Source organism: Giraffa tippelskirchi, chromosome 1, assembly GCF_054371585.1.
Source record: "Giraffa tippelskirchi isolate mGirTip1 chromosome 1, T2T-mGirTip1v1.2.pri, whole genome shotgun sequence".
NCBI classification, from domain to species: Eukaryota; Metazoa; Chordata; class Mammalia; order Artiodactyla; family Giraffidae; genus Giraffa; species Giraffa tippelskirchi.
In genome coordinates, this window is record NC_137275.1 from 143,533,381 (window position 1) to 143,546,660 (window position 13,280).

The 13,280-nt window shown below is 38.6% G+C and overlaps 1 protein-coding gene across 12 annotated transcripts in view; it reads right to left on the bottom strand.

Annotated features, from left to right (window-relative positions):
• Positions 1–13,280, bottom strand: part of FOCAD (focadhesin) — a 301,886-nt gene that overhangs the window by 49,344 nt on the left and 239,262 nt on the right. For all 12 annotated transcript variants that reach the window (XR_014076742.1, XR_014076743.1, XM_081569987.1 and 9 more), the window contains 4 exons: positions 12,395–12,503; positions 9,681–9,797; positions 6,949–7,187; positions 3,165–3,254 (listed from right to left, as the gene is read on the bottom strand). Coding sequence is in view for 10 of the 12 variants with exons in the window: in XM_081569987.1 (XP_081426113.1) it covers positions 3,165–3,254; positions 6,949–7,187; positions 9,681–9,797; positions 12,395–12,503 (555 nt within the window). In the remaining 2 variants the exon portion in view is untranslated. The remainder of the gene's footprint in view (positions 1–3,164; positions 3,255–6,948; positions 7,188–9,680; positions 9,798–12,394; positions 12,504–13,280) is intronic.

The window sequence follows — 13,280 nt, forward strand, 5'->3', positions numbered from 1 at the left end:
GCTCTAAACTGAGATTAACTTGGGCAGAGGTAGCTCTCACATCTTTCTATTGAAAACAACAAGGAGTTGTGTTGATGGTGTCTTAAACAGATGAAATAAATTATGTTAGATACAAATTTGAGGTTTTAGACTTGCTAACATAAATCCCTTAAAAGAATACTAACAAATGATGAAGAGAATTTGAGTTTTAAAATGGTATGCCCCATTATGTCATTACTTATTTGAATCTCTTATTCAAGCGTATTAAAATATCACTGGCAAAAAGAAATTCTGAGTCTTAAGATCTATGCAATTCTGACATGTATGTTGCTATATCAACTGAGACGATATATTTTTCTAAAATTAACCAGAGATGAATCTTCAATTCCCTAGTTTATTGTAGGTTATTCTGCAGATTAAGTACTAGGCCATCTAATAATTAGTTCTAATATCAGTTAACATTTGTATAGCGCTTTGCCCTTTACAAAGCGCTATTCAAATGTTATTATATTTGTAAAAGCTCAGTAGTAATTAAGCAATGCTCAGGTCATCGATGGATAACATGACTTGCTAGGGCTGGGAGGACTGCAATGGCCAATAAATACCACTAGATGGCAGCAAAATGTAAGCGATAGGACTCCAAACACCAGGTGCTGGGTTCTCTCAGCAGGGACAGGTCCATCAAATCCAAGAAGTGTGGTGAATTTGCTTTGGGTGAATTCTATCACTTGAGGCAGCGTGCTCCCAGATCTATTAACTGCCTCCAGGTAACGCTTCCAGTATTTCAGGTGAGGGAGGACCAAACTCCTGTAACCTCACTGGATGGGGGAATATTTTGTGCCATGAGCCAAGCATTCAGGTCTGCGTCAAGTTAGAATTTCTGTTTTGCTTTTAACGGTGGGCAATATCTGCACAACAGGGGGGAAAAAATCAACACCACACTACCAAGTATCAAATTGCTTTCTTTCTCCTGAAATGTATTCTCCATGCTGTGCTAAGCAAGAGAAAGAAAAGTTTGACAACCTGGGTTTTTCTCCTGACTTCTCCACTGAGGGTTGTGACCTTGAACCAGTGTCCTATTTGAGACTCATTCTTTATCTGTAAACCAAACTGATGATGACTCCTGCTTTAGTATCAATATTTAGGGTATAATCAGGGCTTCCCATGCAGCTGAGTGGTAAAGAATCTGCCTGCCAATGCAGGAGACGTGGGTTCGATCCCTGGAAAAATCCCCTGGAATTGGAAATGGCAACCCACTCCGATATTCTTGCCTGGGGAATTCCCATGGACAGAAGAGCCTGGTGGGCTACAGTCCATGGGGTTCCATAGAGTTGGACATGACGAGCAACTAACACTTTCAAGAATAAAGAAAGGAGGTAAGAATGAAGAAATAAGAATCTTATTACTATATTCTAAAAAGTTAATTTTAAATATGCTTAGACATATGAAGGTTCCTGATGTATAAATACCCCTACTTTGGCTAATTGAGTTATCTCCATGGTCATCCCTACACTCAAACAACGTTCCTATAAACTACTGGAGGCAATACATGAGAGTCACTCTTGATTGTCTGAACTAGCTGAAAGCTTACAGCAGGCTAATCACATTTCCCCCCAGCTTTAAATACCCTGAGCTACAGATATGTTGAACACTTTTGGGGCCAGGTAGGAGAAAGAAGGAAGGGGGGAGGGGAGGGGAGAGAAACTTTTCTTACTCCTTGGTTGTAAAAGGCAACAACATCAACATGTGAATTAGGCTCAAAAATCTTCATCAGCCCCCAGAACAGTTACGGACCCTATCCCTTCCATTAATCATTCTCTAAAATTTGAGATTTCAATTATGCCTCCAAACTCTTTCTTTACCCATACTCAAAACCACACTCTTAATGTGTCATCTCATCTCTGAAGTATTCAACTTTAAAGTGTGACAAAGCAGGTGCCTGTCAGGGATTCTTATCCAACCTTAGCTTGCATATGAAAGATCTCACAACTACCACCTACTAAGTGAAGATCTGACTTCACTTACACGTGATGAAATACGTGATACCTTCAGTACTTCTACCATTACGCTCTTGTAAGTCTGAACTTAACAGGCAAGATGATATGAAGGTCACTTTAGATCATCAGTTCTTAAAGGCCAGACATTTGAACACTGAAAATTTTGGTAAACACTGATCTAATTCACATCTGAACAGTACCCATGATAGTATGAAGTAAATGAATTAATAGATTGGAGGTTATAATAGGTTATAATAGATTGGTGCTTATAATCTGTTGAGTTTCCTATTAACTTCAACCCTAGAAGATCTAAACATAAGCTTCCAAAACTTATAGGAAGGTCCAAAAAGGTCCAACGCAGGTTCTCATTGGTGTCAGTATTTCAGAAGGCATAATAAAACTGTATTTATCTTCCCACACAAACCACATGGATGAGACAAAACATTCAACGTCTCACTAAACCAGTACGTTTAACACCATTTTTTGAGGTTGTTTTCTGATTATTCTCTTTTGTTTTTGCTTTTTAAAACTGGAATGAGAAAATAAATGTTAAGATATTTAGTTTAATAGACAAAATCTTTAAAATGCACAAAGTTTCTTTTGGGGAAGGGATCTATTAATAGTGAGGAGGGTGGGAACACCTGGTGTAACCTCTGTTTGTTTCCATTTTGATGCCTCTGACACTGGATTTCATAGGGAAATCTAAATTATGAGTCAAAGCCTCTCTTAGTCAAACCAAATTCAAAGAATATTTTCAACAGATCTTTAAAACTGACACTGGATTTCATAGGGAAATCTAAATTATGAGTCAAAGCCTCTCTTAGTCAAACCAAATTCAAAGAATATTTTCAACAGATCTTTAAAAAGGTTGTCATACATACACATCCGCAGACAGATGTCTCATATGACAAGTACAAGACAGAATCTAAGATATTGGAAACTTAACGACAGCCACAAAATGACATTTGTTGCTCTGTATGGAAACAATCGTCTATTGTCCAAGTTGTCTATTTTCTGAAACATGGTTTTCAGAACAAATAAGCTTCAATTACAGATTTTTAAAAATTATTATTCTGAGTAAAGGAATTCAGGACCGGGTCCTACAAATATTTCACCATAGAATGAAATATTTTATAGCAAAGAAAGATCCAATCTCTGAGCATCAGAGAGGGAATGGAATCAACATACTTGTATTCAAGACTAGGGTCAAAGCAGCAGTTTTCCAGGGCATCCAAAGACTTCATCAGAAGAAGGTTCATCTGTTGGCTAGATATATCACTGGGTGAAGACCAAGAGCGAAAAATGAGTTATTGAAAATCATGCAACTCTTCAACATATTTACTATATAATATTTTGCTTTTAGTATTTTACTGAAAATCATTTCATTAAAAAAACATGAAAGTAGCAAACAACAATACTGATGATGCACATATATCCTGCAAACAGAGAAACTGAGTCAAAGAATTCATTCAATAGTTAGGTTTCTGAATATTGTCATCACTTGCAAACCAGTGTTTTGCATTTTCTCAGCTCATTCAAATTTTAAATCACTGAAAAACAAGAGCTCAGAATTCCAAAAAGAATATTTCTAGGAATGCTAAGGTGACTTTCCTCAGAGGATGTACTAACTCGCTCAACTGATACCATCAATGATCATTCCAGATCCATCTGACACTTCTGATTTTATGTGTCAAATATGAAGGTTTTTCAGTTCTATTCTTTTTTTTTTTTTAAGGAGGCGGAAAAAACATGGCCCTTTATTTTTTTGCCTTTATCAAGTAATTGATGTGGATTTTGTAACTGTGAGAACTATGAGAACTTAGTGAGACCTATGACTTCTAGGGTAAAATGAAACTTCAAAGGTAGCTCTATGTCTGTTCTTTCAGGCAGAGTTGTGGGCTTCATCACCGACACTTTATTATCAAGGGGTCCCTGCATTTCAGCTCTCTGGCTGCAGTCTTGGACCATGCTGAGTGGAATGCAGTCCCAGGAATGCCAGCCAGCCAGAGAGCACTTCAAGTAATATCCTCTCCAACCAAGACTATACTGGTTTTGCCTGGGGTGAAGGATTACATTTTGTGATGAGAAAACATGCACACAAGCACACACAATTTTAATAATTCTAAAAGTCTTATAGATGTTCTCTGGAGCAAAGTATACTTAAATATCCTAAACAAATGCTAAAGAGGGTGAACTATTAATAGAATCCTCTGGGAATTATGACAGAAGAAAGCTTTGGAATAATATGCTTTTCTGAATAAATTCTAGACTGGAATTGAAATTCAGGAGATTTTTCAGAAGCCTTAGCAAGAAAAAAAAAATGGATTGAATGTCAAAATTCTTTTACACAAAGTGATTTTTCATTTTTGAGACCAAAATATTGTCCTGATCCTGTTGTCCTAAGGGGCCATTTTGGGCCACTTATCTGATGTCATTGATTATTCAGAGTTAGGAGTCCTCAAAACACTTTAGTTTTGGAAAAATAGAAATTTTCTCCAAAAATGTCATTACCTGGTAAAGACTGTCATTATCTAGTAAAATGTTTATTAGTACCAAAAGACAAATATTTCAGATTCCCCTGCTCTATGAAATTAGGACCCCCCTAATTCATTTCCTAATTCTATGAAATTGGGGCTTCCCTGGTTGCTCAGTTGGTAAAGAATCCACCTGCAATGCAGGAGACTACCGGAGATGCAGGAGACCCAGTTTCAATCCCTGAGTCAGAAAGACCCCCTAGAGAAGGACATGGCAACCCACTCTAGTAGTCTTGCCTTGGAAATTCCACTAACAGAGGAACCTGGTGGGCTAGTCCAGGTGGTCACAAGAGCTGGACATGACTTAGCAACTAAAACCACCATCATTGTGAAATAGTAAGGTGGGAACCATGAATAATTACATTAATGTCTGCAGTACTAATACACCAACCAGAAGGAGAATGTTATCAAATGCAGGATCATTATGGCAAAGGTAAAATCTGCAGTTACACCGCGGGCTCTCACCAGAGGAAGAGCTTTCTGGTGTCCTTCCTCAGGGTTGCCTGAAGATGCTGTCAAGTCAGCAGATAGGTGTGGAAGGCACCTTAAGAACCAGCGAAGGATGCTTTAGGAGAATCACTGTAGGTTTCTCCAGGTAGTAAAACAAAATTAACCACAATGCAAGTCTGTCAAGCCCTAAAACCAGCAGTGCTGCTGCTGCTAAGTCACTTCAGTCGTGTCCGACTCTGTGAGACCCCACAGACGGCAGCCCACCAGGCTCCGCCGTCCCTGGGATTCTCCAGGCAAGAACACTGGAGTGGGTTGCCATTTCCTTCTCCAGTGCATGAAAGGGAAAAGTGAAAGTGAAGTCGCTCAGTCGTGTCCGACTCTTAGCGACCCCATGGACTGCAGCCTACCAGGCTCCTCCGTCCATGGGATTTTCCAGGCAAGAGTACTGGAGTGGGGTGCCATCGCCTAAAACCAGCAGTATCTCCTTCTAAACTAAAAAGAGAGCGAGAGCCAGGACAGTATGAAATGAGTTGTCTGGAATTAAAAACTGCCATGGCTCATTTTTAGTTGTAAAACATGTAGCTTGAAAAGCTACTGAAGGGAGAACATGAACACAGATGGTGAAGAGACTGCCATTTGTAACACAAAAGCAAAGGGGTGGGGGGGGGGGAGTCACTTTCAAGTCTTTAAAAATACTTTGTGTTCTACCACTCACACACAAGATACGTAACAGTCCATTGGTATGCAAAGGGAAGCTTCTTGTTTGTGTCCAGAACCAGGCCTGTGTATACTAATACTGGTGACTAGAACAAAATGAATATTCTGGAAACGTTTCATTTATGATCACAAAGACTAAGCCTATCTTCCCAAATATTCCATAGATGTTTCCAGGGGATGAAAATGATCATCTGAAATACAGTATTTCCCTAGATTCACAGCAGTTCTCATAAAGGTTTCACATACTGATGTTTGCACAAAACTATGGGAATTAACAGATGTAAACTTAACCACTGGTTTCAAACAGAAATCTAAATATAGCATAATGTCATCCAATTTACCCACATCAACACCATTTCCTGCCTTTGGACAGATGGTTTCTGCCAGCTAGGGAAGCATCAGGACTGCTAACATGAGAATAGAATGCCTCTCCCCACCGGCCCTACTATTTCCAATGGAGGAAAATGGGGCTGAAATTCCAAGTCAGTGACATCTAAAGATTCATGATCTTGAAATATTCATGTTGTACTACACTACCATCAATCTGGATATAGAAAATTCTAAGATCTGTTATAAACTGAAGAATAAATATAATGAACACCAAAACTAAAGTCGATTAGTGCACAAGGAAACTTTTTCACTAGTGGAATTTTCCACCTGGGTCTTTGATATTCTATTAGCTCCATGCAAGAGTAAAGCTAGCAGTCTACAAATGAGCAATCAAACTGAATAAAGCACCCAGTATAATATGCACAGATTAAGACTCTTTAAGGATTACTAAAATGTAGCCAGGGCACAGGATAAAAGCAATACTTAAAACCGGGTACATGCAGTTCTCAGGTGATTCAGCAATGCCCGCACCCTCAGGCACAGGGCTACCCCAATCTTTCCTCCCATTTTATAGTGATATCAAGAATGAGCAGTTATTTTCACCCTTATAAACCAGAAGGAAAAGATGCTTTTTAAAATTTATAGCACCATATGATTAGACTTTCATCTAAGCATGAAATGATTTTCAAGTAATCAATCACTTAAAAAAAAAGCAACCCTTAAAACATATGAATATCTCTGTGATGGTATTTGAGAGAGACATATTCATTCATAAAAGAGAAAAAAGGATCAACCTGCTCCACTCGAAAAGTTTAGCACCACAAATAGCTCAGATATAATGTGAGAGTGCGTGTGTGTGTGTGAGAGACAGAGAGAGAGAGAGAGAAATCAATCACCTAACTCACAAAGAGGAAAAAGAGGAATATTTTAATCAACTGTACCTGAGTTTCTCCTCACACAAGCGAGAGAGAAACATCCCCAGTGCAAGGCCCATGTGGATTTGCACGGCTTGAGACTCATCAGCGCTTGGTTTCCCAGGTAACCTGGCAGTCAGCATGTTCAGGATTTCCTCAACCTTCTCTTTGCAAGAGATAATGAAAATTGGCACAAGGAGAGACAAAGCCGTGGCGGCCACGGAACGGGCAATGGCACTGGCCGTGTTTTCACCGGAATAGGATTTCTAGGACATGCCAGAGAGAGAAAGCAAGGGGTTGGCCTTTGGTTTAAAACATGAAGGCAGCACACCTATCACAAAAGCACGACACAATCCACGCTTCTCTTAAACCCACCCTCGCCACTCCAAAAAAATTACTAAAAAATAAATCTAGTTCTGTGTTCATCTACAGGTTACCTTTTTACTCTTAGGAAAACAATTTGCTGCTAAGCCATTGGTTAACTAATAATATCCTTTTAAATTTGAAAAACAAACAAGCAAAAAACAGTGTCTCCTTTTAATGGGTGTGAATTCCCTCGCTATAAAGCCTGAAACAAGTTCAGTGTTTTGAAAGCCCATATGTGTATATAATGAAAAAGCTCCAAGTGAAGCTATCCAAGCTTGGAGAAACCACCGAGTCACATTATACGTGTCCAGGAAGCCAGGAGTTTTCTGGGAGAGAGAAAAGGGGTTAGGGTGGGGGCAGTTCAAGTTTAGTTACAGAAGGATAAGTGTAAGTATAGCACAGGGAGCTATTGGCGGATCTCCCAAAAATTTTGGTGGGAACGTTTCCCAGTAGATGGATTATTTCCTACAGGGGGTTAATTCCTTTTAATTAAAAAGGAAGTTGAAATCCTAAAAGCCTCTGGTTACAAAGCAATAACCAGCTATTCAAAATGAAACGGAGAGCACTATAATGCTCCTCTCCTATATGTAATTATGAGAAAAGAAATGAATAACAGCCCTAATAAAATGACAGGGCAGCTGAATCTGAACAGCTTGTACAAGAATCCTGCGTTAGAGAGTTCCACCAGACATTATATACATTTATCAATATGTCTCAAGTGAGGAAGAAAGCCCATTGATCATTCCTGAGTATTACCCACTTCAAATTTGCAGACACACAATAAAGGCCGTGTCGTCCCTTGCAGTCAAAACACATTAAAAAGTGTTTTTAATTCTATCCTCATTTGCTCTCTAAGCTTTAGTCCTTTAAGGATAAAAAGCAAACATGTGCTAAGGGATTCTTTAACACAGCGCTATTATAATGACAATGCTACTTAAAATGACCCAGCTGCTAGGACAAAGGAAATAAAGGAAGTGGCTTTTGAAATAGCGGTTTGAAAAAGTATAATAATGTAAGACTTACAAAGGTAAGAGGCAACCTGGAGCTGCCTAGTAAAGACAGTATTTTTACTGGCTTGTAAGAACTAAGCAGAACTATTAGAAATCTAATAGATATCTTGTCCTGCTGCATATCTGAAGCATATAGCTACCACAAAGTCCTCCATATAAGCTAAAAACTTTTTCATCCATCATTAAAGAAATAAGAACACTTCTGACAGAAAACAAATTATCATAGAGAAAGTACTTCTTTGAGCAAAATCTATTATCCAATATAATTATATGTTATCTAATAAGTAATTTTTTTGTTCCGTGGTCAAAAAGCTGGTTCCTGACCCTCAGCCCTAGATGGATTCACACCAGGTCCTCTCAGGGGCAGGAGGACAGAGGCACACAAAATGTTGCACAAAGAAAACCTAAGGCGATGAAGTTTCAGGCTAAATTCATAATCTTAGCAACAGTTCAGGATTTGTGCTATATTTTTATTCAAATCAGCTATAATTCTCTGCTACTCAGCTGATTGTCCCATGATCCCTATAATTCCCTAAGCAATGGATAGTGATAAGGTAGAACCAAAATAATTCCATGCAGATACAGAAATAGAGCATGTGCAACAGCCAGTTAAGGAAAATGAAACCTAAGCCAACAAAGTGTGTTTTCAATTTGCTTCAAATCTTAGCATATAAGCATGAAGAAAGAGAATGACTAAGTAACAGGTGCTCTTATAGGACCAACAATATTACTTGGTATTTATAGAGCATTTTGCCTTTCCATTTTCCCATAAATTATATAATTGGATCCTCACAATCTTTTATAAAGTTGGCAAAGCACTCATTTTTACCTTCACTTTACAGGAAGGGAAAAATACGATGGTAAGTTAAGTAGCTGTCAGGTCAATGGTCACAAAACTAATAAGAGGTGAAGTTGGGGCTATAATCACTGCAGATAATACTGTTCAATAATCTCAATTTATAAACAAGGACACAAAGGGCCAGACCAGTGAACTGAACTTCCTATGGTCACATATCCTGAAATGAAAAAAACTGTGACAAGAAACTTAGGATCCTCCATATTCAGCCAATGTTCATTTTACTTCAACACTTGCCTCTGATTATACATTAAAATAACTTAGAAAACTTCCAAAATGTTGATACCCAGGACACATTCCAAAGCAATTAAATCAGAAATAAGGCCTACACATCAATATCTCATATATGGGTATATATATATATATTTAAAGTTCCTCAGGTGACTTTAATGTACAGTCAAGGTTGAGACTTATATCTAATGTATAGCTAAGGCCAAAATTTACATTATATCATAGATTTCATGTGAACAATTGATACTAGAATCAACTCTTGAGTTTCTAAATTATTTTTTGTTTCTCAAACTTACATGATAAAACGAGGAGAAAACTTGTCCTCTGGGTTGGTAGCGGCTATCAACAATAACCAGAAGGGTATCGAACACCATGGAAACCCAATCTTTCACTGACAGGAAATGAGGCTGAACCTGCAGATGAAGGAAAACATGAAATGATAATGGGAAGAAAAGAAAAAAGCCTAACCATTGTTTCTAGATCCAGGATACAACCTCCTTCTGTATAAAAGAATGAAGAGCTATTATTAAAAACTAAACTTCATCTGCCAGGACCGCACGAAGTAGACAGGTATTTGACAAATACACATCCTCACCTGCACCCCCATGTGAACAAAGTTTATCTTTCAGACAAAACTTAGCAGAGGTGAGAGCATGGGGGCTGCAGACCAGAACAATCTGAGAGCTCCTTACAGTGCTCCTGTGTTCAGTGAGGATAATATGGAAGTTTAAAGGGAGAGATATGCAGGGAAGGCAAATCAAACCTTCTGTTTCTGACTTGTCATTTCAATAAAGCAGCCAACAAAATGTTTTGACCACTTCTAGCTTTGCTGCTTATTATCACTGTATTTATCATTCACGAATCATCAGAACTGCCTAGTCAAGAAGATATGAAAACATAAATGACCTTCAGTTTGGAAAAGAAGAGGAAAGAGAAGGAAAAAACAAACACCACAACAACAAAACCCAACTCAACCAAAAGAGAACTTGGTTTTAAAAATCATTCATGACAACAGATGTCAAAAAACATTCATAAACTCACACGGTAACACCCAGGTGGTACTGTAAAAGTTGAAATAGTGTTAAGAATCCTTGGAATTAATTCCTTGAATCAAAAAACATCTGCTTCTTAAGATCTTCAGTTGTTGGTCAAATGCAGATTTGAATGAAGTTTGAAAACTTCAACTTTAGTCAAATAATGAGGTCTTGAGTTCATACTGAGTAAAAGTCAAAGGCAAGGTCATCAAGAGTAAAAGAAAAGCCCCGTCTTTGGCTTGGGTGGTTTCTCAATGTTTTGTGGACTATGTGCTGCAGCACAGGACACAGATTCAGGGAATAGAGAATAGGAGAGCCTAGAGCTCAAACTCTGAGCTAGACCTCCAGTTACTACTGAGGCCAACAACCTGCACCACTGGTAGTCCTACATAAATAACACCAAAATAAAGGGGCCCTAGGAAGGCATGTTTTCTTTTTAGGTTGTAGATCTACCTAGCATGTTACTTCTGCTAAAGTATTCCATTCCTTTTTCAAGGATATGAAACATTTCCTCTTTAAAAGATGTTCATCTTCTTCATTATTAAAATAAGATTCTGGCCTTAAATTACCAAATGGCAACTAGCCGCATTTTCACCCTTTATGCAACAATCCCTTGGCCTCCTTCTCTTCCCCACATGTAATATACATGTAGGGATTTTGCCACATAGCATTCTTCTTTTGTTTACTGGTAAGAGCACCCTTTGGGGAATTCCCTCCTTCAGAATTTGAAGCCTGGTTAAATGCTCAATCAAGCTACTCATCCTACCCTGCCAAAGGTGTAGGACTGGGACTCATGGGATTCCAAATTTTAAGGGAGCGATGCAAAGACAGTAAGTGACTAGAGCTGATCCATCCCAGTAGGAGTAGTCTGCCGAGATGGCTCATCACTACCCGTGCCTGGACTCCTGTTCTTCTCCCAACTTGGTTTTTAAGCTTTGCCTTCAATTCTGTACACACCCAGATTCCTTATTCTTCTAGCTCCTTTTAAAATTTAGATTAGAGTTGGTTTCTTGCTCCCAAAGAACCCACCAAAAAGGAACCAAAACACCCTACCATGAAAAAAGAATACAAGTGGTCCAAAAGGCACTCTGTGGGGACAGAGATAGGCTGAAAAGCATTGAAAAAAAGCCCATTTTTTTTGCAACAAGAAGTGATGAAGTACATACTGATGCTCTTGATAATAGTTACTATTACTGAGTATTTACCAGTCATTGTACCTTACATATATAACTTCATTTAAAACTAACAATAATCCTGTCTGGTAAGTAATATTATCCCCATCTTACAGATGGCAAATAGGCTCTGAAAGGTGAGGAGACAACAATAGGATTTAAATCCTAATACCTGCACTTACTAGCTCTACGCCTACTCCAAAGACTATGTTTTTTAACCACTTGACTATATTGTCTCCAGATAATGATAGCTACCAGATAACGGGGCTTAAAAGGAGAATGAATCCAAGCTTTTTTATTTTGACAGATATGAATTATCTGAAAAAGTACATTGGAAATGAACATTGGCCAGCTTGCCACATGTTTAATTAAGAAATAAATGCCTTGCAAAAATGAATAGGCACTTTGTCATTGACATCTACAATTAAAATGCAAAGTGCAATTTTTTGCAGTCAGTAAACACTGCTTATTTATCATTTTTTGACAGCACTGTTCACTTTCAGTAAGCCTAGTTAACCTCCTAAGATTGGTTACCATGATGTAATCACAGAAAGACAACCCCTGTTGCATAAAATTGGCACCTTCAAATGGAAATGACCACTTAACTGTGATGGAGAAAGCAAAACAGAAAAGCAGAGAAGAAAAGTGTTTTAGAGGACACCAAGGCTTCTGGTGTAAAGGTGCATCGGGTAGCAGAGCCCATGACGGTAATCTCTTAAATTCAGGGCCAGGCTTAAGGAAAAGTCTCACTTTTCACACATTACACAACCAAAGCCCCGTTGGTTCTAATCACCCTTAACTCACCTCCAGGACTCCGTCAGAGTCTGAGCAGAGGCTGGCTTCATGTTTGGAAACGACGACAGCGAGGCTGCTTAAGGCTAACAGCGCATTGCCTTTGACCACCGGGCTGTCTCTGTTTAAAAAGAAAAAAGATCCCAAGAGAGGATTTGGGGGCATTAACCAGGAGAAGAGAAGGCACTATTATAGGGAGGGCAGATGAGGTCAAAAAGCACTTCCATCCCTTCACAGAGCCTTGGAAACGCAGGTCTGTTTGTTCCCTGAAGTTGGAAGCTTCTGTCCTTCTTCTGATGCTAGTGTTAATTTTTAACTCTTATAAATGTATGGTCATTATGTTTTGGGGAACCTAAAAAAAATCCAAGCTTAGATATCTAAGCTCCTTCTTCCCAAAATTTTTTATTTCATCATTTGACCTTACATTTCCAAAGCCATCTTCTTCAGCATCATCTTCAGTCAATATACATGTACGGATTTATTTTGGAAACACAGCCAAGGACAGTTATGTGAATAAGCCCAACAGAATGGAATTGGCTCCTTGGTTTTCTAAAGTACTGGTGTGTGGAACCAACTTCTAGTGAATTGCTTCAGAAGGCACACTTCACTAGCAACTCGACACACTGGCGGCTTTCTCCTCCGTCATTATCATTTTCCCCTTCTCTCCCTTAATATGTCCAAGTCAGCAACCTTAGAGTCAGTCTGTAACATGATTCAGAGCCCCTAGAGAAGATGCAAAACAGGCTTGTTCTCAGGCAATTTGGATTGAGAGATGTCTTTTTATATCACCCAAATGGTAGTTTTCTAATATTGGCAATAAATCTTCAGTTTGACTTCTGAATTTGGTATCAAGAAAACTGAATCTCTTAAATATACTTACTACTTGAAAATGTACATT